Consider the following 24201-nt stretch of genomic DNA (forward strand, 5'->3'; position numbering starts at 1 on the left):
GTGACAGGGACTCACAGGGCCTGGGAGGAAAGTGAAAAGGCAGAGAGAGCCCAAATAAAGGAAAGAATACCAGATGTTACCAAAAAAAATAAATAAATAAAAAGGAGAAAAAGGAAAAAAAAGTGCTGGTACCAAGTCCTCAGCAAAAGATGGAAGGCAGAGAGGCAAGAACGCCTGCGAACAGGTTTACGTGACCTTTGCTAATTTTTTTTTAAAGTAGTCTCTGTTTCTTTTGAATGAGAAGGACGGATTGAAACTATGTAGCTTAAAGCCTCCTAGCAGGGAGAAGGTATGCGTGCTTCCTAGAACTCCTCCCGGGAGAGCGGACAGGCAGGGCTGAAAAAGTTAATGAGAAGCAAAACAAAACAAGGACAAGAAAGATGAAATTATTAAGCGGAAGGAAGCACCTCCCCGTCCTCAGAAAGGATGGTCACGCTGAAAGTGTGGCCGCTTTGGTGACGCAGCAGAGCGCCAGGCCTGCTGGCAAGTGGTAGGTCAGACGGGACCAGGTACTGCCGAGCTGCCCCTGCTCCTTCTGAGTTCTCTGTTTCATTTTGTCCTTTTTTGCTTTTCAGCTCATTTCCTTTGTGCCTCTCTCCTTTTTTTTTTTTTTTAACAAAACAGTATTTTGACATCCTCCTCCCATTTATTAGAGTTCCCTCTCTAGAAATGGCGCACAATACATCCTTATATTTCTAAAGAACTGTTTTCACAGCCCTCTCCTTTGGCTCTGAAATTATGTATATGTAATTGGTAATTAAAGGTGCAAGCTTTTCAATATAAACAGTATTGCTCAATGTTAGATCATTAAAGGGAAAAGAAGCACCGAATAATTACCTTTTCCATTCTGACAAACCGTTCACAGGAATCTGGTCCCCCCTACAACCACTGTTTGGCGTGAGGGTTGTGATTACATTTCAACCATACCAAAGCATCTTTTCATAAAATAAATTGGTAAATTAATTATGTAGCATTGTCTTCCAACTCCTTTTTAAGTAAATTCCCGATTTCTTTTTTAAAGTGTAATTAATGGTTCCCAGGGCCAGCTTGGTGAAAACTGTTTCTCTTACCTTATAGGTTTGTGTGTGTGTGTGTGTGTGTGTGTGTGTGTGTGTGTGTGTGTGTTAGAGGTATAGAGACAACAGATTGAGGATTTCATCATCTTCAGGGTATTTTTGTACTGATATGGGTCTCATGCATGTCCAAATGTAATTCATGGAGGACTCTGTCTGCTTGTCTCTAACCACAGGCAGGATCTCAAATGCTAACTTTCCTTCCCAGCCATACCTATGCATCGACCTGTTCACATGTGGCTCCTACGTGTTGCCTGTCCTACACTGTCCGTCCTAGATTCAGCATCACACATGGACTCCCGGGCCTGAAGAAGCTGTGTTCAGAAAATACAGAACAGAGATTTATACGTAGGATGGAAGATGCCACAGAATTTTTTCCTTAAATTATCTGTTCTTTGGCTCTGGCCCGTCAGTAACTTCACTGCCCCGGAATGTGTTTTCCCTCCCTTCCATCCCTTCTCTCCGTTCCTCTGTGGTTTTCATTGTATCTTACTAAATATCGTATAACTTAAAATTTACCTGCCTCCTCTGGTGTCAGACCTCTGGCTGCACCTTGGCTTTTCCCAAGACCCCGACACTTGCGCCGTCTCCACCACCAAGTTGTTTGCTCTTGAAAAATTCCAGCCCACGTTTGCTGAGAGCCCGAGGGGATGTGCAACCTCACTGTCCACTCCTCTTGTTTATGACACTTTTGGCTGCTGAGTCCTCCTGTTCTCCCCCTGGGGGTTGCTGCCATTTGAGGCATTTACTGGCTTCAAAATATCTGGGTCCCATGTCCCCTCCAAAAAAAAAAAAAAAAAAAAGAAGGAAGTATATCGGCTGCTAGAGAAATATGAAAATGTACAGCCCATTGAAAGTGTGGTTTGTCGTCTGCCAAGAAATGCTTTTGGAGTCTGAAGAGGTTTTTTCTTTCTTTTTTTTCTTATTTTTCTTTTCTTTTTCTGGGAGTGAAAATAAAACCAACAAACAAAAAGGACAGTGGGGAGCTGATGAGTGCCGGGAAACCTACAGAGTGCTGGCAGTCTGACCAGGAGTGGGGTGGCTGACAGCAGAGCCGCTCTCTCTCTCAGCGAGCGGACTTTCAGCGTCCCTTCCCCTGCACTGCTGTCGTTGTTGCTTTTTTCTTCATATTTCTTTTCGAATCGACACTCACTTGTTGCTTTCTGAGCCTGTGGGCTGCTGTCTCTCCTAAGGACTGGCTGCCTGACGCCCGTCTGGGGCTCTGCTTTCTCGTCTGGTGTGCAGCCAGGTCTGAGGCAGAGGAACGCGAGCAGGGCTCCCATGAATGGGGAGGACATGAATGAACCGTGGAAGGGAGGGGGCAGTGGATCGAGCCCAAGCAGGGTGAACCGGCTCTGGCGTGCGGTTCTCAGCCTTGGCTGCCCACTGGAATCACCTGGGGAGTCTTAAAAACAAAAAGACAATCTGATGTTTGGATCTTGCTGTAATTGGTCTGGGGTGCCGCCTGGGCACGGGGGGTTCAGAGCTCCCCAGGTGCTTCTCAGATGATGTAAAGTGGGAGAGACACGTCTCTAGCTTGAAGTATGGGGCCCATGACACTGAGCCTCATGTGAAAGCAGGATGGGTGTTAGGTGCACATGGATGTGTTTACAGGCTATGTTGGGGGGGAATCAACAGCAAATATGACAAAGGCGTAAGTGTAGCATCAGTTAAGCAACCACCTCTCCGGGCTGCGACGTTGTTCCCGGAGCCTCAGTTTGCCCATCTGTGGCCTCTGGAGTCATGCGGGGACTCAGTGACCTCTAGTATCTTGCAGCGGAGGGGCCCCCTCTCGGTGGGGAAGGGTTGGAATGGCCGGTGGGTGCCCGTGATTGCCTAAGCCCATCTCTGTCTTCTCTGCCCCCTTCTCCTCTCTCTCTCCAGCAGAGGCTGACCATGTGGAGGCCGCCATCCTCGAAGAAGACGAGGGTCTGGAGATAGAGGAGCCCAGCAGCCTGGGGCTGATGGTGGGTGGCCCCGACCCTGACCTGCTCACCTGTGGACAGTGTCAGATGAACTTCCCCCTGGGGGACATCCTGGTTTTTATAGAGCACAAGAAGAAGCAGTGTGGTGGCAGCCTGGGTGCTTGCTATGACAAAGGCCTGGACAAGGGCAGCCCGCCGCCCTCCTCGCGCTCCGAGCTCAGGAAAGTGTCCGAGCCGGTGGAGATCGGGATCCAGGTCACTCCCGATGAAGATGACCACCTGCTCTCGCCCACGAAAGGCATCTGCCCCAAGCAGGAGAACATTGCAGGTATGGAATGTTACACCGGCCAGGCCGCCGCTGAGGCCACCTCCCGGGTCCCATGCCTGCCTGCCCCCTTGTTGTGCTGGGTGTCGGTGCTGGGAGGGTCTGGGGGCTACCGGGATAGGACCACCCGCCAGGGCTCGCCCTTTCCGAGGGGCCACTATCTGGGTGACCCTCAGGACGAGACAGGCCTGGGGCTCAGAGAGGCACAGCTGACCGTTGGTTGCTTTGGTTTTGGCAGTGAGACTCTGTTGTAGGGCCTAATCCATAGATGGCCGGGAGTACAGATCGGAAATTTGAAAGGCTAGATGGCCCTCGGTTTGCTGGTTACTTGGCTTAGGCTCTGGCTGTGCAGCCAGGCGGTCTTGGGTTGGAATCTGTTCTTCACAACATGGACAAGTCAGTTTTTCCATCTGTGAAATGGAGCTAACGAGACCTATCTCCATAGGGTTGTGGTGAGGTCTAGTGAGACATGGCCTGTGGGCAGGGCCTGGTAGGCACTTAGGAATGGGAGCACTCATTTTCTCCTCTTCTGCTCTCTGGCCTCCGTTTCCCATCTGTAAAAAGACGTGCCCTGATCTCAGAGGCCCCTTCTGATATTGCCTGATCCTTCTGGCGGGTCTAGGGAAGGGCTTGCGGGAACTTGCTGGAACACCGCGCCCTTTTCAGGAGGTTGGACATGCCTTTTGGCACGCCCACTCAGCTGACCACCTGGACAGCTGACTTTTACCACCTGAAGAACAGGTGTTGGGGTTGTGTCCTCCGGCCACAGGGAGTCGGCGCCATGTCCCACTGGGCCGTGGCCATGGCATGCCAGAGCCTCCTCCACGGGGCCTGTGCTCTGTGCAAGCTACAGTGTTTGCTTCTGGTCCCAGTTCTGAGCCTGGGAGGCCCCGCAAAGGAAGAGGGCCGTGGCAGCCGGTGTTCCTGCGGCAAGACGGCACCGGCGCGCGTGTTGATGAGGGTTCGCATTCTGCTGGACCAGCTGCCTCATGGGGCCAGGCCTCAGTTTCCTGATCTGTCAACAGGGAGTGAGAATCCTGGCAGGCCTGGGGGAGGATCGAAGGAGCAGGGGCTCTGTAAGTGCCGCGCTGGTGGAACTCTCCTCTCAGGGGTCCCCTCTGGTGCTGCACTGTGCAAGTAGGTGTCCGCTGTGTTTTGGGTGTGGAAGCTAGTGGGGGTGCTGGAGGGACTGAGGCTCTGGGTGCTCCTCCTTGGGGGGTGAGCCTGGTGTAGCCCAAGGCACCTGCTCCCACGGGTAAGATGGAGCAGAGGGCCCTATCACCCAGAAGGCAGGCAGGGTAATGCCGCAAGCCACATGGCAACTCTGAGACCTCGGGCCTCAATTTTCCCATCTGTGAAATGGGATTAAGGAGATCTCCGTTGGGAAGAGACTGCGGTGGGATGCAGACTCCTGCTGGCACGTGCTAGGTGCTGGGGGGACCCCCTCGAATCATACTGGCCTGTGGGCCTTGCCTTCCGGTGGCTGAGCTAGAGCAACGTCTCTCACGCTCTCAAGTCGCCAAGGGCTTTGAGAAAAATGTCCAGCATGTTCGGGGCCATGGTCATGTAAACCGCGGCTTCTCAGAGTGCCCTGCTGATGTGAGTGATGGCTGCCTTCGTTAGGGCTGGGGCCTCCTGTCCAGAAAAGTGCCGGGTCCCTTTCGTTGATGTTGTTGGGGTCCCCATGCCTTTCTTTTCTTTGACACTGGAGGAACAGTTTTTCTCCAGTAGAATAAACACCCGGCGTCAGTGACCACAGACCTTGCCCACGAGACTCTGGGCCCTACTTATATTTCCATGGAAAAGCATTCTGCTTTCACCAAAAACCATCCGAATCCTCATTTCACGATGAAGGTATTTCCCAGCGAGAGGCTGCCGATCGTTGTGGGTAGGTTTGTTTAAGAAAGCGATGTGATTTCATAAAAGGCGAAGTTAATCTGCAAGGCGGCTTTGTCCTTACCACCCCCGCCCCCCACACCCCTTTTCCCAGGTTGTAATACGGCAGCAGCCTACGGTATCCGTATTTTATGTGCGACGGAAGATATTCTTGGCCTTTTCTGTTCAGCGACAGGACGAATGGATTTCTTCATTCTCGGAGAAATATGTAAAATAATCCCTTAGAAGTCTAAAGAGATATGTTTGTTCAAAGCATTTAAAATGTTATTTTAATCAAAGGCACAAAACAGTCTCCATGCTGTGTCAGCTGAAGACGGCCACCCCGTTCTAGCGGCACGTTGTGCCTGCTTGCCAGCCCTCCTTCCCCTTCTTCCCTCCCTGCCTTGGCACCAACTTTTCTTTCTTTCTTTCTTTTTTCCTTATTTAATAAAAAGGAAAGATTAAAGAATAAAACTTCAGTGGCTCAAATGTATAAAGTAATTTAATATGGTGGGAGCATTAATTATTTTAGCTTAATTGAATTCTGAGGACTGCAGTACTTGCATTTTTGTAGACAAGCCCTGTTTATTATTTCTCTGTGTAGATTAACAGTAAAGGAAACACAGATAACTTTCAGTTATTTATTGTAAAATAAATGTGTCAATTCATGTGTAAAGCAAGCTGCTCAAAGATAATTGAGTCTTTATATTTTAAGAGGGGAACTAGGAATCACAGGCGCTTCTCCGCCCGGGCTTCCGGAAATCCGCACAGCTGCTGCCCAGGCCCCTGGCACTGCTGGCCTCGCCCAGGCCTCTCCTGTTCCTGCTTCCCGGACGTGGTGGGGAGGGATGCTCCAGCCTGTCCGAGCCCCGCTCTTGTCCCCAGGGCTGGTTGCTGGGGAGCGGGTGGCTGTTAACTCTTGGGACTTGGCCTCTGGCTTGGCTGTCCCAAGGGAGATGCCTGTGGTGACCATGATGGTCATGCCTTTCGGGGAACCAACAATCTGAGCGTTGCCCAGACGGGTCCCAGCCCTCCTCACTGTCGGGTGCTGCTAGAGGCGGGGCTGCAGAGATGGGTGGGCAGGGCTGGCCTGTGGAATATGTGGGACCCTTCCACCTCTGAGGCGTCCCCAGGGTGACACCAGAGTTGGAATTCTGTCCGTCATTGGACCAGGGCTGGACCCTGGATCGGCCCTTTCCTTGGGACATTGGAGTCTGGAGATGGGCATAAAAGGAGTAGTTGATCATTTTTTTCTTTCCTTTATTATTATTTTTTTTAACGATAGAGAAGTAGGAGAGTAGAAGGAGGAATTTTCTGGAGCTTTGTATCCTGGAGGGCATTCGTTCATTCATTCGTTTGTTCATTTAATAAACAAGCACCTACCGCTCTCCCCCCTGGCCTCGAGGTGACAGAACCCCCCAGAGGGAGCATGGTGGGAGGACAGCCATCTGGGCTGCTGCTCTTTCCCCCTCGGGAGACATGGCCCAAGTGTGAGCAGTAGTAGCCCTGCCCTTGATGTGTGCGGTTGAGGCCTGGGGCCCTGTGCTTTTGCCGTGTGCTGTGGGCAGAACAGGGCCATGGTGCCTGTGTCTGAGGCCCATCTGGGGACAGACAGGGGGAGCTGAGCCAAGGCGGGAGCTCTGGACTGGAGGTCTGACTCAGGTCTGCCTATATAGGAATTTTTTACCTTTGCTAAGCCCCCTTCTCACTGCATTCTCCCACTTCTGGCAGAGCTGGGGGAGATGGGAGTAGCCAAGCTTAGTGTTTGTGTGGGGGGGAGGTGAGATGGGTTTGCAAAGAACAGCAGTCTCTGAGCCATTATGTGGGATGGGTGTCTTGAGGAGGGGTGGGGAGAAGGGGGCTGGGGGTGTTTGGGGTTTGATGCCCGCGCCAGGGAGGCTGCGTGCTGCCACGTGGGAAGGGACCCAGTGCACTTCTGAGCCCTACCATGCCACCTGCCAGCCTTGGGCCATGTGACCCGACCTCTTGAGCTGCAGTGTCCTCGTACGGGGAATGCACCTAACAGTAACTGTGGTGTTTAAATGATGCGTGCCGGCCTGGAGCATGGGCTGCCCGCTGCAGAGATGAGCACCGTCGTCCCTTCTGGTGCTGTTTCCCCAGCTTCGTCATTTCCCGCTGGGAGCGTAGCTAGCGTAGCTCTTCCAGTAACCGGCGGAGAAAGTTCCATTGGCTTCAGAGAACTCCACCATCAGAAACGACGACAGAACAACTGTCGGGTGCCCCCCTGCCCCAGCCATCTTTGGTCATGTTGTTACTGTCCTATGGTGGCCGGTCTGAGGGTGGGTCCCTCTGGGGAGGAGCCTGGGGAAATCAAAGGAGCATGGGCTTTTGTGTCGGTCGGTCGGGGTGCAATTCCCGTGCCCGCCTACTTTTCTGGGCCTCAGTTTCCTCATCTGTCCCCACTTGTCAGTCCTATGGCGAAAATGAACAGCGATGAGACCCAGAGAGCACCCATCTAGCCCAGGGTCCGGCTGCAGCCAGATGGCTGAGATGTGGAAGCTTCTTGAAAAGCTTTTAAGAGAGTGTGGACCCCGCTTGGCAGCACGAGGTGTTGGCTTCTCGGTCAGAGTCTTGAGAACTTACCTCGGATGTCTCTCTCAGCCATTTCCACCGATTCCTCCTTAGAATCCCCATTTTATAGCCACTGGAGGGAAGGCTCTTGATCACAGGTAATTCGTTTTTGCGTGTTATCACCCCTTCCATAACCAAATGAAGCTATAACCGGAGGAGTGAGCCATCAGCTGTCAGTCATACGTTTGCCTTTTGCCTTTTTGTCCTCCTTCCTCCCCCCCCAAGCCCCAAATGTCAGATTTCTGGAGAAATGCGGGAGACAGGCAGCGGGTGACAGGAGGTGGCAGATCCCCCTGGGGTGGAAGTGGCAGGCAGTTCCCTGCTGCGATGGCCCCACCCACTCTGCACGTCTTCGTCTGGAACCTAGGAAGAGTCGGGGTGCGCCTGGAGGCGGGGGCGGGGGTGGCCTGAGTAATAGGCAGAGCACAGACAGGGGGTTTGGTTTGGGGTCGCAGTGACCCATCCCTAGGCAAAATATGTTGGAGAAAAGGGCTTCTGATCAGCCGGAGGATTTACATGCTGCTCAGCAAATGTGCATTTCAGACTTTAAAAAATAAATAAAATAAATGTGAAAAAGAGAATATTAGTTTGGCCAGTGGAAGAAACTAAATAACTTGCTTGTGCTGGAAACTGGAGATAAACCCCACTTGCAGGTTGTCTTTAAAAACTTGCATTTGATATATTTAGAGTTGTTATTTTGCCTCCAAATTAAGATTGGTTAAATCCATGTGTGTTGTAGCGTGGATTATCTTTTTTGTATTATTAAATCGTGACAGCTAATTATTAGTTCTGTCTGCACCAAGGAATAGTGGAGTGTCCTGTCTGAGAGACATGGTCCTGGGGCTGGGTGTTGTAGGGCTGACCCCGCAGCTGGGGCAGGGCTCGCAGGTGGTGGGGAAGAGGGGGCCTACCTGGTAACCCACATTGTGCTTAGGTGTTTTTCTTGGTTTATCTCATCTTGAAATAGATACCAACCTTGAAACAGATATCTCTAACCCCACTTTGAAATAGATATTTTCTAACCCCACTTTGAGCTAAGGCTCAGAGAGGTTAAGGGACTTGCCCAAGATCACACAGCAAGGTGGAGTCAGACTCTGGTCTGCCTGGCTTCCTCAGATGGCACAGGGAATGGAGGCTTTTAGGGAGGGGTAGTCTAACTCTGCCTGGCTGGCCCAGCCCGTGGGGGCAGGCAATACCTCCAGACCCGGGCCAAGGTGATCTTTGAAGCCGTCTTAGGTATGACCCTGCAGATATGGCCTGGAGCCCTCAGGCCCCCAGAGGCCTTGACCCACAGTCTGTGGGTAGCCTCCCCATAGAGTTGCCAGTGCTTTCTCGTGAAGGTTTTGGAGAGGTGGGTGGTGGGTTAGAAAGCAATAAGACATGAATTCAGATGGATGGATCTGGGCTGGGATTTTGGGTTTGCCAATGACCTGTTGTATGACCTTCAGCCAGTTGTTCACCTTTCCAAGTCCCCATTGCCTGTAGAATGGAGATAATCTTTCTTATCTTTCAGGCTTGTTACAAGGTTTGATTTAGACAACGCATTCCTATATTAGGTCCCTGTGGATCGTTAGCTATTATTAATAATAGAGAACCACTGGAGGAATCCATGTGGGGATTCTGGCCTCCTGGCCTGAGCTGGAAGGATCTCCTTGCTAAGGATCTCTTCCCATTCTTACCTGAGCGTATATAACTGGTTACTGGCGGGGCTGAGTCCATACCCCAATTATCTTGAGTCAGGCGCCCATTTTGCCACACCAGGCTGCCCGGTTCCGTGACTCAAGGCGAGCCGTTTCCCCTGGCAGAGCCCCAGTGTCCTGACCCGTAAGCGGGGGTGAGCAGTCCCTGCCCTGCTGGCCTCCCGGGGAGAGGAGAGACTGAAGGTATGATGTACACTGTACAAACCATCGCACAGTGCCAGCAGCTACCCAGTGCGACTGTAACACTGCATTGTAATGGAAAGTTCTATTGAATTGAAAAGAAGACAAAAAATACTAGTCAGCTACAGGGTAATTTTTAAAAATTTTTTCCTTAGTAGGTTTTCTTTAGGTTTGGAGCCCCTGTTAGCTGTGATTCATAGAGGTGGTTCCATGCTTCCAGAAGCAGTTCAGAAAGGAGGACGGGAAGTTAGGGAAGAGAGTGAGGGAAGGGCACGGGGCTCCCAGGTGGGGGAGATAAACCAACTCTGAGCCTCTGTTATCATTATGATTAGGTTTTTAGTTTGACAGTAAATAGTTAGCAGTCGGCTTAACTTTTTTATTAGGCACTTGACAGCCGGCCTTTTTTTGTGCGTGCTCATTTTCATGCCTGACTAATGCGTAACCACTAGCTATAGAGTCTGTTAGGAGGGAGCCCTGTGTCAGTAAACTATATAAATAGGGCAGCCTGCCGGTCACCCCTGCGCCCTTGGGTTTATCTTTTCACTGAGGAAACAAAAAGATTGAGTTTTCATATTTGGGTTTTTAACTGAGCACATACTTATTAGGACTAACTCTGTACCATTCACTGTTTGAAAGGCTTTGCAGCTATTCATTGATTGAACCCTCCTAACACCTCCATGAGGTAGATTCTGATATTAAGCCCACATTACGAAAGAGGAAACTGAAGCTCAGAGACGTTAAATCACTTGCCCAGGGTCACACAGCTGGTGATTGGGGCCCGGGCTGTGAACTCCAGCAATCATGCTCTTTCCTGTGGCGAGGCAGAGTTGCTGTTGCCGGGGTCGTATTTCATCCTAAGCTCCCATCCACTGGCTCCGCCCCATGAAAGGTGCTAAATCAGTTCTTACTTTCATTTTGTTGATGAGGAAACCAAGAGAGGTTAAGAGCCTCACATACTTACCCTGTGAGTCGGCGGCACAGTTGTGCTGAGACCCTAGGCTCCTGATTTCCAGCCGGTGACCTTCACGGGGAGCCCAGGCCCAGGGCATCCTGTGGCTCTTTAACTGGGGCTGGCACAGGCCGCTTCTGCTCCTGGCCGGGCCACGAATGGTTTCTTCTCTGAGGGTGAAGCGCCATGATGGGACCTGGAGTCTAGTGTGAGCTGAAGGAAGCAGGACGGTGGACCTCCACCTGTCCTACACATCTGTGGATTTAGTATCTTGTTAGGAGCGCACTCCAACCCAGTTGGGTCAGGTGGTCGGAGGCAGCTGGGCCTACTGAATGCAGGGTGGGGAGGGGCAGGCGTGGTGGCCTCTGGCCAAAGACCTGGGGTGCTGTCTAGGCCCTGTGGCTGACAGGCTGTGTGACCTTGAGCAGACCCTCCCCCTCTTTGGGCCCGAGCTTCCTGAGCTGAAATAGGAGAAGGAGCTACCAGTGGTTTCCAACAGCTGCAAGAACCCAGCAGGGGGGGTGGGGGGTAAGCTCCAGCTTCCTACCTAAATCCTCCTCCCACCCAGCGGCCCAACTGACTCCCTCATTTGTTACATCTTGGGTTTAGGAAATAAATGTTCTTTGAAGAAATTGGTGGCTGAAATGAAAACTATCATACTAAAGGATAAACGGTCTCTTTCTGCTTCAAGCCGTGAAGATTCCCCTGGGAAGATTTGGTGCAGAGTTTAGGCTCAGGGCCCCTCCTGTGCCTCTTCCAGGCACTGCCCCTAATGTTGTAGATGTGGTTTGGTATTTTTTTTTGTTGTTGTTAAAGAGGACCTCCCGAATTATATGAACCTCAGCCCACATGAAATGGAAATGCACTCTGACCCAGGCACTGCTAGGTGGTAACCAGTGACCTAAGGGGGTAGGGGTGTAAGCCTTGCCCAAATTAAGTCCAGGGTGGAGCTCCAGATGGCAGGGTGTGATCAGGACTTAGAGATCCCCCCCCCCCCATCCCTAGCTGGACCCAGGGACCAGGAGGCCTTTCTGGAGAAGGCAAGGCTTCTAGGTTTCATTTTTATTTTTTCAGTGGGTTTCCTTAGAGTCCTCCTCCTGCTGGTCTGCTGGTTTTGATCTGGAGGTGGGGGTGGGAGGATGGGATGGCTCAGGAAGGAGGAGTCTGTGCTGAGGGTGTGGGGATGAGTGTGTGAGGGGGAGGTCTGGCGGGGAGAGGTGTGAGCACTTGATGAGAGATGGGTCTGGGAAAGTGGCTGCCTGCTGCTCCCACTAGCATGAAAACTGGGACCCCAGGCTCTTTGAGGTGGAAGAATATTAACAAAGTGACCTTTTGTGGGAGGTGAGAAGTCAGAACCCCCCATTCCGGGTGTGGAGATGAGAAGGCAGCTATTCAGATGCACTGCTAAGGGCAGGGTGAACCCCCCAGCCCAGGACAGCCAGCTAGTTCTCCAAGCCAAGACAATATTTGTTCAGGGCTGTTGATTCCCGGGGAGGGGGGGGGAGCTGAGTACCCCAACAGCTTCCTTTGCCTTCAGGCTGCATGTGTGGACACAGCCTTAGATGCAAGCAGATAAAGCCAGACTCCAAGGTGCACAGGTGTGTGTGGGTCAGCGCCCATCCAAGATCAACCCTGTGAACAGAGCCTTGCCACCTGACAGCCCCAGTGCCTGTACTGTGATGAAGCTCCAGTGAGGACATCTGTCCAACCTGGCAGTGTCCAGAATGCCCATTTCTGCTTTCCTGACTTCAGGTACCAAAGGAATCCTTGAAAGTAGTGGAGAAAGCACTGGCGTTGTTTTAAAGATTTTGCTGGTAGAACGTGGCATCTGGGGAGTGTAGTCCCCCCGCTGAGTTTGGGGGTCCTCCCTTGAGGCTGGGGGCCAGGGAATGTCTGTCCTGGGCTCAGTGACTAACAACCATCTAGAGTTCTTTGTTTCCCTTAAAGAGAAACAGGACAAACCTTTGATGACCCCTTCCTACCCCAGCAACGGGCTAAAAGGTTTGAGGTTGGTAGACCCCACAAAACTAAGTTCTCCAAGGAGCCAGAGTGGATTCTTTCCCCCTCCCACCAAGAGTTCAAAGCCAGCCAATTAAGAAACCTAAACAGTGTGGTCTTCTCCTTGCATCATTGACATCACTGGCTTGTAAAACTTTCCCTGCAAAGGAGGAGCCTTTATTCGCTGGGAAAAAGTGGTATGTAATTTTCCTGACCTGGCCTTTGCTTTGGAGGGGAAGGAAAAGAGAGAGGGAACTAACTCATTTCCAGAAACAAACGGGGCCCAAGACAGCAAACAAGTTCCACACTCCAGGGTCCAGGGCTTGCTGTCCGGAGCACGGGGTCCCGAACACCGACAATGGCGTTCTGTGGGGACGCGAGACCACGGGGTCTGCTGAGCGCCTAGGGTCTCCGGTCTGGTCTCCGCGCATTCTAAGACGATGGGGCGGGGGGAGAGACGGACATCAAAATCCTGCCAGCTCTGAGACTGTACTTTTTCTCCCACTCCCATGAAACCGGGCGCCACCTGCCTCACCACTAATGCAATTTCCCGTGTGCCCCGACGGTTGCAACTTGCAAGACTCATCTTGCCCCCTTCCCGGATCTCCTGCGACCCTCCCCCCTTCCCGACCTCCTCCCCTCCCCCCCGACGGTGCCACCCCTAGCAAATCATCCCCTCCCACGTGGGAGGGGGCAGGGGCAGAACTCCTCCTGCCACGCCCGCCGGGGACTTCAGGCTCCGCCCCCGGGGGCTCCAAGGTTGGGGTCCATAAGTCTCCCCTCACTACCAAGCCCAGGCGCATAATGGCCTTTCCCAAGGCGTGTGATGCAGAGCTCAGGAGGGGGCGCGCGGCAGCCCGCACCTCCCGGACCCCGCACGGAAACAGGCGGACACTCTGGCAACTCCGTGATTGCACCGGGGGCCTCCTCTGCGGTCGGTGCCGACCCCCCCACCCCTCCGGCTACGGTCCCGCCGGAGGTTCCCAGGAGCTGCTCCCCGGCCTTTGGGCGCCCCTGGTCCCCTCCAGGCAGCGGGTCTTGCCGACTCGCCCGGGGCCTCTCCAGCCTGCGCCCTGGGGCGCGCGGCCAGGAGACCATCCGCCACGTCTCTCCTGCTTTCCCAACCCAGGCCAGCCGCGCACGTTGATTGTGTCTTCCTGGGGCGGGAGGGCCGAGGGGGCTCCAGGCCCATGCATAATTCGGGGACTTAATGGGCCAGCTGCCCGAGCGGGGCGGTGAGGGGCGGGCGGAGGGAGGCGCAGCTGACCCTGCCCGCGTCTGGCCTCGCCAAAGAGGCGCGCTTCTTTCTTCCTCCGGTGGCAGCTCCCCTCCCCCTCTCGGCCCGGGTTCGAGGGGGGCGGGGAGCAGGCTAGTCGTAGGGTTAGCCCAGGGGAGGGGGCTTCCTCGGTGCATTCCTGCAACTTTTGCTTTTGGGGGGCGGGAGGCGTGCAGTGAGACCGAGTTTCCCCGGGACCCGGCTCCCGAAGGAGCCGGGGGAGTTGGAACGCAGGTTTCCTCGGAGCATTCTGCAGCCCTCGAGTGTTTTTTTTTTTTTTTATCCCGAGCCCCTTTCCCCCCGCCCCTGGCGGCCCCCTGTCGGCCCCCAGCCCCGCAGCAGTCCGGCGAGCTCGCCCTTGGCCACGGGCCAGCCCCCTTCCCTAGCAGCCGGCGGAGATGGATGGAGGCGGAGACCCAAGGTCAAGGGCGGGGAGCCCGCCGGCCTGGGGCCCCTTTGTGAGCTCGGGTCCGCCCCTCCTCCACCCGCCCTCCCCTCCCCGACCCCCAGGCGAGCGCCCGCACTAGTGACCTTCCCGGGCGTGGAGAATTGCATTTCTGGACCCCTGAAAACTCCTGCCAGTGGCCCCATCCTCAAAATCAGCGCGGGAGGGGCGGGGCTCCTCCCTGGGGCGGCGTTCCTTCCTGGGCGTTTGTTTTGGGTCCTGGGGGCGCCCGGGGATCCCCTCTTCGCCCCGCCGCGAGAGCTCTGAAAGGGTCGCGCCCGACCGAGCCCGGCATCAGCCCACCTTGGCCCGACACAGCCCGGCAGTTCCCCGGATCCAGGTGAGGCCCGTTTGGAGGGAGCCTCAAAGAGTTCCTTTGTGCATTTTGTGTCCATCCTGGGCAAACAGTCCCGTCCCAAAGTGGTTTTCTTTGTAGGGTTCTTTTTTTTTTTTCCCCTCCCCGGAGTGGGGGGGCGGGGAGAGGAGAGGGAGCCTGCTTTTCTAGAGGGAATTCCTGGGGGCTGGGATTTTAAAACACTCAAGAACAAAAGTGTTTTCCCAATTGTGTGGGAATGGAACCCTCTACTAGAGTGGGACACAAAGCCTCGTGGAATTACAGGGAATTAATGTCAGTCCTTCTTCCAGCCCGACTTCTCTTACAATAACCCCCCCAAAGAGAATTTGTATGCAAATGGTCACCTTGCTAGGAGTCTCTCTTTATTTTTGCTTCTTAAAAATTGGCCTCCAATTGTTTAAAGCACTCCAACAGACCCTTAAAGACTCAGAAAAGCAGTGGTTGGACGCCCAATGTATTTACCGCAAAGCTCTTAAGAAAATGTTCAAACATTTTCCCAAAGCTGTTACTCCAGAAATAAAAATGTATGCTGTTTGCCTATAGAAGATTAAAAGTTTACCTTCACTGTGACAGCTTTTCTAGGCTAGAATTGGAGCCACGTCTCTATTTTCCATTATTCAGAAATAGGTCTGAACCACACAGAATATATTTGCTGTAACAAGAGTCAAGGTAATTAAAAAAAAATATATATATATATACATATACATATTTATTTATGATTTGGGCTGACCCAAATCATAACAGAATATTGCACTTTCTGTGCTATCAAAGGCTAAAGTATTTTGTAAACAATGCCTTCCTGGCATTTAGAGTAAGAGTTGATCTTAAGAAAATCTGAGATTTAGCTAACCCGAACTTTGAGCAGCTAGCTTTTCTTCTAGAGGAATCTGAAGGCATTCGTCAATTTATTTTTTTGAAAGGCCTATGGAAAAGGTAACAAATTCAACACTTGGGAACTCAAAGCTGCTGGCAGTCCTGGACAGGAAGGTTTTCATATCTGCCTGAACTTGCTCGTTGATTTCTCAGACGTCCATTTATAACAGTTCTAACAAGATAGAATCTGCCTTTGAATATCTGTAAATACGGGTAAAGATCACAATCCGGCACTCATAATGGTCCAAGACTGGAAAGGCAGATTCTCATGTTTGATTAATATTTATGTTACTGGATTCCTTTGCAGAAAGAACGATGGCTGAAACACTAATTATGTGTGTGTGTTTGAGGGGCCCCAGCCTAGGTCTCTGCAGTTCCTGAAGAGGGATGTCATAAATTTTAGGATTTTTGGAATCAGGGTACTTATGGGGGGGAATTGTTCATGTTTGGCTTGAAAGACAGGTAACCGTGTGGTTGGCTGACTTAATGTCTATGACACCGAGAAGGAGGAAGCCAACTTAACCTCTGCTTTCTTTATTTTGACGGCTCAACAGTGATAAAAATTGTGGGGGATTTCTCCCTCTAGTTTTAGGTTAAGGCTTGCGGCAGAGCAGTGGTAGTTTCTTGGCCAGAATCCTCCTTGAAGAAGGATTCTGCAGCCCCCCTGGGTGCTCTCGCGCCTTGGGAGGACACATACACCATTTTGTGTCCGAGTGGCAGGGTGGGCTGCTTTGCGTTGCCCTGTGGTGTTCTGAGTCACTAGTCTGCAGGGTACAGGTCACCTGCCTTGCTCTGTTCAGAGCCACGTGTGGGTGATTTGCTTGGGAATGGGGGATTTTGTCAGCTGGATTGTGTTGAAATACCAGTGAAATTGTTTTCCAGAGGGATCCTGGGGAGGCCTCCTTTGGAGATACAGTTAAGCACCCTCCGTTTCATTACTTTGAGAAATCTAGATTTTCTTGTAGGATTTTTCTAGAAGTGTGGCCTCCCAGAGCAGCACCTGAACCCTGGTTAGCCTTCCCATCAATATTTTGTTGCCACTGGAGCATTCGGGGCCACCTTGTTTGTTGAAGGTGTTCACACAGTCTCCGATGTGTTTGTTCCTAAACAGCCCCGGGCGTGTCTCAGTTTCCTCATCTATAAAATGGGGATGTCCAATTGTTTACACTCCTGCCACTGTCCAGATATGAAAACAAATCATTCTGCAGGAGTGAAGTAATTGCTTATTTCAAAGACATCATAAAAGCATAGACTCTTATTGTTTAGTCCACGGGGGCAGGGTGACTAATTTGCAAAAGGGAGAGGAATCAAATAACTACTTGCTTAGTGTGTCCTTGTCAATGCAAGGGGGAAGAATTAGGGGCTTTAGTGGGGAGTCCAAGGGGGAGGACTTGAATTTTCAATCTAGTAACATAATACCAGTTGGAAATACCTCTCCCCCATTCCCTTTCATTTTGGGGGACTGACACTCCACACCACCCCAGCTCTTCCTTAGTGTTGGGGACTGTCACGTGATTCAAAATCTTACTATGGAGTGGGTTTGCTGTTACTCTTAACCCGAATCTACCAGAAAAGGTATCTTTACTGACATTTGGTGTCTGGCCCCCCACAGGATCTGGGCAGAGGGGGTGTAGACTTGGGGGTGGGGAGGAATGCATACAGCAGGCTGTCTTTAAGTGCAGGGTCTTGTTAGATGCAGATGAGGAAGGAACTCAGTGCAGGCTGGTGAGGAAATTCTCCCTTTTTTTGGCGGCCACCTCTTAAAGCTAACAAAACTGGGCATTTATGCCCCCGGAGTGCACAGCTGGCTGCTCTGAAATGGCACCTTCACTGGGGAAATGGGAGGCCCCAACTGTCCTTTCGGGACTCCATCTTACTTTTGTGTTGTTTTTCTTTTGATGAGGCTTGGTTCCTTTTTTCCAGCCAATGCTGAGTGAACCTGAATTAGATTTTTAAAAGGAATTACCCCTGGCAGGGCCTGAAACCTCCGGTTTAGTGTTGCTAGTTAGAAAATACAGATGCTTGCTTTATGTATTTGGTTGGTTCACCCCGGCAGGGCCAAAACCTCAGGCTTGAGTTTGGGGGTTGGGGTGGGGGAGTGTGGCACTCTGCCTTCTCCGCGGGGGCTTGATAGAGCCCTTGTTCCCTGGCATTAGAGCCCGGGTGGGGTGGGGGGCACAGCAGATACCCACAGCCTGCGTTGGTGTAGGCAAGGAGCCAGAAGCTGTCTGGTGCTCCTTAATTGAATACAGATCTCAGGCGTTCCACGTGGCCATGTGAGGATGGGCAGGGATACTTCCCCCTCTCCCCCGTATCTGGACTTGGAAGCTCGGAACCCCCCAACCTGAGGGGCCTCGGTGCCTGTCCCAGCCCCAGCCTGGGGTTTGCAAAAAAGCAAGGGAAGTGGGCAAGGAGATCGCGCGACGCCCATGTCAATATTGTTTGCGTGAGCTGGGTCTTCTATCTATCTTTGTTAGTGGCGGCTCGTTAATTAACCGGCAGATTAGTGTGGCCTTCTTTTGACACATGCGTGTATTTTGGGGCAGAAGATTCTTGTTCTCGTAAAACTGAACGGAACCGTTCAGGAAGTCCTTGTACAGAGCTGCCCGCCTCTTCTCTCTGTCCCCGTTGTCCCCCTGCTCCCTCTTCCTGTCTCCTCCTCCCCACTCTTCCTTCAACCCAAGTGGGCTCCTAGTTGCGTGGAGGACAGACACGTTCAACACAGCTAAATAAATCGTGTTTACGCTTGGCGTTCTTGGTAGTGAAAAATCTGTTGCCTGTTTTTACTTCCTTATTTCTCAGCATTTGCTTCCTACCTGTTTTTGAGCACATGCCCAGAAATAGTAGTTTTGTCAAATGAGGGGATAATGCCAGCCAGCCTCTCTCGCTGCCAAGGAAGCTGCTGGATTTTGCAAAACAGAGTGACGTTTTTTTAGCGACACTGATTTTTTTTTCTTCCCCCCCAAAGAAATTAGGATGTAGAAGAGTATTAAAATGCACTTAGGGAAGGAAAAAAAAAAACCCCACGCCGTTGTCCCCGTGGCACAGGGACACGCGCTGAGCAGGGTTAGAGACGCGTCTCACTTTTGTTTGCACTTGGCGGCTTCAAGGGCAGGAGGCAGCCTTCAGAGGAGGAGAGGCTGCCTCGGGCCGGGAGAGCTAGCGGAGTCAGGCTCCCTTCCCTTCAGCCCCAAGACTTAATTTTCTCTGCCATTTTGGACGATGTGGTGTAAAGATTTTGTTTCTCTCTTTTTCTGGTTGGTTCTGCGTGTTTCATTTCCGAGGCCTTGTGAGCAGAGCCTGCTCTGCGCTCTTCCTCTGAGGTTACAGTTAGATTCTAGTCCCGATCTGGGTTTGGAGCTTGCTGGGATCCCAGCCACGCTATCATTGTTTATATAGAAGAGCAGCCGGGGAGACCCCTCCCTTCCTCCCTGTCTTTATCCATAGCGTTGTTTGGGGGGGCGGGAGGGGGGTGGTATCTGAAAAGTCATTGTCATGATGTGCCGCTGTTTGCTAGGCAGAGAATTACAGCTGAATATAGACAGCAGATTAAGAAAAAATATATATATGTTTAGCAGTTTCAAAAACAAAAACAAAAAAAATGACAAACACCGGGCGCTCCTGCCAGGAGCCTAGGCTTGTCTTATCGGGCAATCTTTGCGGGGTTTCTGCAGTGGGCTCCGTCTGAGGCCCAGCACATCGGCTCTGTTTCAAAGACAGCCAAGCGAAAAAAAAATTACAACAAAATCAAAGTCCGTGTGCTCTGATTTCCCCCAATTTCTAATGGGAATACCCAGCAATAGAAACGATATTTCCATGGAGGACGGTGCTACCGGTTTCTTTAATTACATTAAATAGCGGTATAAACCTCAGCTGATGTAAAGCCCTGTGTCAGTGGCAGCGGCGCCGGGAGTGTGGCTAGACTGAATCCAAGGGAGCAGCGTTCCCCGTGTTCATGTGCTCACAGCCTTTATTCAATTAATCCGCGAAGTGTTAATTTTTACAGATTTTGTTGTGCACACACTGTACCTCACCGTCGGTGTGTTAAGAGATGAAAATGGATTTCATGTCAAAAACTAAGGAAGAAGGTGGCTGTCCGAACTGCTCCCTTAGAAGAAAATTTGTGATTGTAGCCGTCAAACGCTACGCATGCTGAAAGGAAGGCTCACCATATGTATATTACATGCCATCTACATGCAGAAAACTCCCTTAAAGGAGCTACTTTGTTGAAAGTAATTACAGGCCTGCTCAGTGTTTTAGTCAGTGACATTTCAGACTTGGCTTGGAAACATAAAGAGGCCACAGAAAGATGTTCTTATGTGATGCGAGGCAACGCACCTCAGTGTTCTATAGGTCCATTAGTAGGAGGTAAAAAGAATGAAAAAGCACAGAAAAAAGACTCCATCAACAACAAAAGCCAGGGGAGAGCTGGATATTTTTATTGCGATAGTGGCAATCCATTGCATGTAACTCTAGCAATGCAACTAAAACCCCAAAATGCATTTGAATTACAGCAGTGACCCCTTTTCTGCAATTTGATCTCCCTTCCTTCCTCCCTCCTTTCCTTCCTCCCCTTTCCTTCCTCCCCTTTCCTTCTTTTTCTTTTTCTTTCTTTCTTTCTTTCTTTCTTTCTTTCTTTCTTTCTTTCTTTCTTTCTTTCTTTCTTTCTTTTCTTTCTTTTTCTTTTCTTTTCTCTTTTCTTTTCTTTTCTTTTCTTTTCTCTTTCTTCCTCTCTCTCTCCCTCTCCCCTTCCTTCCTTCTTCCTTCCTTCCTTCCTTCCTTCCTTCCTTCCTTCCTTCCTTCCTTCCTTCCTTCCTTCCTTCCTTTCTTCTGACCTACTGACCAAGTTAAATGTCTTTCCGTCTAAAAACCAAGAAACCCACCCTGCTGGCCTTTGTAGTTGCATGTTCCCCCACTGGGCAGGTAGGGATTTTATAGCCCCATCTTGATAGAGGCTGATGCTGCCCACATCCCTCGTAGCCACAGCCCCATCCGCACCTGGGACTGCTGTCCCTTTCCCTGGCTGCCTCTGGCTTGAGTCCTGGCAACAACCTCCTTCCTGGGCACTCTGTTTTCTTGATGTTCTTTTTATTGGCTGTGCTGCGTTGTTTTCATTCTCAATTCTCTGGGATCCTAAGAGTTCAGACCTCCCACTTGTATTTACTACGCTGTGCTCTCTGTGCATGGGGGCTGAGCCAGACTTAGTGTTGGAGTTTGTGGGGCTTGCAAACCGCAGCAACTTTCTGAACTCCCCAGTTTTTAAACATGTTCTATAGAGGACCAGATTTTTAACAAGTGTCAGGATTCAGTATTTCCAGGTCATTCCTCAGATGTCAGGCACAGTGGATGCTGATGGGGGGAAAAAAAGTGTCCTTAGTTTAAAACTCAGTGTAGGCACCAAATCTGAGGAGTCACCTCGTGGTATATTTCCCTCATGTGACATGTGGCTTCTGTCTTGACTGTGGTCCATCCCTGTCCCGCACCAGCTCTAAATTAATGCATTCCATGGGGAGTGTCCATGACGCCTGGCCAAGGTGGTCATGGGAGTCTGGCCACAAGTGCCTTTTGGGAATGGGGCAGAGTCCTGACCCCAAGGCCCCAGTTCTTCATGTTCAGAATCCAAATGACTTATCCAGCTTCTTCCTTCAGTTTATGGACTGCACTTTGTGTCCAGGGGTGCTTCCTGAAGTTACGTGTACTATCCTGTTAGAAACTCCTGATGCAACATGACAGAAGATGATTGAAGGATCTTGGGTAAATTGTGTTCTAGGACACAAGCTGCCGAAGATTGCAGCGGCGGCCCAGCTTCTGATCAGAAAACCTGAATCAGGGGAAAAGGGGGAATTTCTCTGCTAGGGATTGGCCAGCTGTTTTTACTGGTGAGATTCAGAGACTCTGTTAACTCCTGTTTGTCCTTGGCCTCTGTAGATTCCGGGGTATGAATGCAGACATTTGAACGTGTCCACATTGCTGCTATTTGCATGTATGTGCATGTACGCATATATGCATCATCTCTGTATAATAGATGTGCAGGCACACATTTTTCTAACTGGTGACACACATGATTTCACCTTCTGTTGTCCCCAGGCCTGCCCATTCCAGGAGGGTGGGCCCCAATTTGGTGGACCCTGACTGCTGAGCTCACCCCAGAGGACTCACATCTGTGTTCCTGTGTGCGTCCCAAAGCCGTGGTGCATAGGCCTCAGCGCCCGGCCAGGGGACCAGTGATTGCGGTTTATTTGCATTCCAGCAGCTGAGAGGGCTCCAGGGATTTCCCTGAATGATGAGCAGAAGAGTTGAAGCTGCACGTTTTCCCCTGCAGATGCCCGCTTCGGGGGTGGACTGGTCAGCCCGAGCACTCGGTCAGCTTAGCCTGAAGAGCTTGCAGAACACGATTCAGACACATCCTTCCTTCCCAGTAGCACCTGACATTTCCTGCGCTTCCTCACTGGGCCTTTTGGAAGGGCCATAGAAGGTTTTGGAGTTTGTGATGTAACCTCGCCACTCCTTGGCGCGGGGTGCTGCCCCAGAGTACTTCAGCGCCTCGAATCTTGAGGAAATTGTGGTTGGCAGCCATTGAAACAGGTGCTTTTGGACCTGACCGTGGGATGGGCCTGTGTGCCTGCTTCTAACTTCAAGATGCGGTGGCTGGGACGATGTTGGAAGGAGGGAAACCGGTTTGGGTAGCATTGTTGTGTGTGTGGGGGGGGGATGATCGTTCCTTGCCTTGCCTCTCCCTTTTCGGGGATGCATTCAATGTGTAGCATGCTGGGGAGCAAAAATAGTTGAAGTGGTGATTCACTGTGACAGATCTCGGGAGCGTGAAGGGGGAGGTGCGAGGCAGAAGGTGGCCTGGCTTGGGTGCTGGGAGGGATGTGCTTCTTGCCTCCTCTACGTGGCCAAGGCTTCTTGGTGCCCCGGTGGCCCCAAAGGGTTGTGACGGCATTGTGACCACTCTGGATGGTCACTGGGGAAGCGGCAGTTGGCCCGACCTCAAGCCCAGAGATGTTCCTGGAGGCCCCTGGCAAGCCCACCCTTCTCCCTGCTGCCTGGAACCCTGTAGTGGCCCTCTCTAGGTCCAGCCACGTCTGGGCAGTGATAAGGGAAGCCAGGCAGGCCTTCTTACCTGCATCGGAAGGAATCCCGACCCTCCTGGCCTGTGAAAGGGCTGCTGTTTTCAGCAGGAAGCCTGAGTAAAGGCCTGGCTTGAGCTTTATTTTTATGGCTCCTCTGTGATGGCCCTGAAGGATGTCTTTAAACACAGCTGTGCAAACCCTTGTGAGACCTCATTTGCCCTTTTTGTTGCTCCTCTTTTAAAGGACACCAACACATGCACCCCCAAACTCAAACCCATTGCAGCAAGAACCTGAGAGCCATGATGGGCGCTCAGACTCGCCTGGCTTAGGAGAATCCAGAAGTGGGAGGTGGGACTTGGCAGTCTGAGCTCCTGACAGAGAATTTCTAGATCCCCCAGATGCTCTGCTGCACTGAGCTGAGCCATGTGCACACCCACCAGCTCTCTTGGCCTGTCTTGGGGGACCTGTCCTGACCTTGCAGGTTTTCACGATGACTTATGGTGTTCACATATGTGCTTGGATTCCCTTTCTGCTTTGTTGTTGGTGATGATGGTGATGTATTTTATAATGAAATGGAAAACAAGTTCTGGCCTTTGCTGGTTACCACACCTCCGTGATTAAAAATGAAGAAGACGAAATAATACCTGTGGAGTGAGGGAATTTATTTTCTGGGGGCCCCCTCCCCCAGACCCGTAGCTCGGAAATTGAGTAACAAAGAAGGCTGCTCAGAATCCTTCCCTATTCGTGCCATCTCAGCCAACCCCCTCCCCCCAAAAAGGAGAGAGAGAGAGAGGGAGAGAGAGAGACAAATGCTGGGAAAGCTAGGTCTTGTTGGGTGAGTACCCACTGCCTGTCTCATTTAAGGTGGCACTCCACTTCTTTCAAATAGGAAATTGCCAGAATGGATGTCATCGGCTGCTAATTAGATGTATTTTAACTGCAGGATCATTTTACCAGCTAATACTGTTATTATGTGCTTCAATGTGAACCCGTGGTGGAGCTGTTAAAATACGAGCGTGCGGCCCTAGCGCACAGCCAATGAGGCCTGCGGGATCGGTGGCGCCCTCTCCTTGTGGCCCCGAAGATGCCCAGGCCAGGCCCCATGCAGAAATCTGAGGCCTTTCAACTTCTCAAGATGTGTGTGCCCCTGTCATTCCCTGTGGCCACCTTCTTTCTGTGTTTTGACCAGGGCCGGAGTCTGGAGGAGGCCCCGAGCTCTCTAGATTGCAGGTTACAAGGATCACCACCTCCTGCCCCACAGACATAGCGTGGGCCACCATCTCTGGGCCTTTGGGCCAGCCTGGAAGCAACAAATGACCATGCGTCGTGACGTGGCAGCCCGGGTCGTGCCACCGCCACGCAGCGGGTGCCCCAAAGCAGGCAGGCCTGAACCTCCAGCATTGAGCTTTCAAGTCTGAGCTGGCTTCCCTCCATCCTCTCTCTAGCAAACCGGAAAAAGAGTCCTGATTTCCCGTCGGGGTTGGGGGAGGGGGACTGGAATTGGGAGAGACTCTGAAGCGCAGGAGCAGTGCATCTGACTTCATGCGGTTCCTCTCTCT

At 51.7% G+C, this 24201-nt stretch overlaps 1 protein-coding gene across 4 annotated transcripts in view; it reads left to right on the forward strand.

The window, feature by feature from the left end:
- The window catches only part of BCL11B (BCL11 transcription factor B), a 95566-nt gene that overhangs the window by 11129 nt on the left and 60236 nt on the right, over nucleotides 1-24201 (forward strand). For 2 of the 4 annotated variants that reach the window (XM_026515329.4, XM_026515331.4), the window contains exon 2: nucleotides 2958-3326. In XM_026515329.4, the coding sequence (XP_026371114.1) occupies nucleotides 2958-3326 (369 nt within the window). The remainder of the gene's footprint in view (nucleotides 1-2957; nucleotides 3327-24201) is intronic. The other 2 variants (XM_026515330.4, XM_026515332.4) reach the window with 1 other exon arrangement.

The sequence above is a fragment of the Ursus arctos genome, unplaced genomic scaffold (assembly GCF_023065955.2).
Source record: "Ursus arctos isolate Adak ecotype North America unplaced genomic scaffold, UrsArc2.0 scaffold_25, whole genome shotgun sequence".
Classification (NCBI taxonomy): Eukaryota; Metazoa; Chordata; class Mammalia; order Carnivora; family Ursidae; genus Ursus; species Ursus arctos.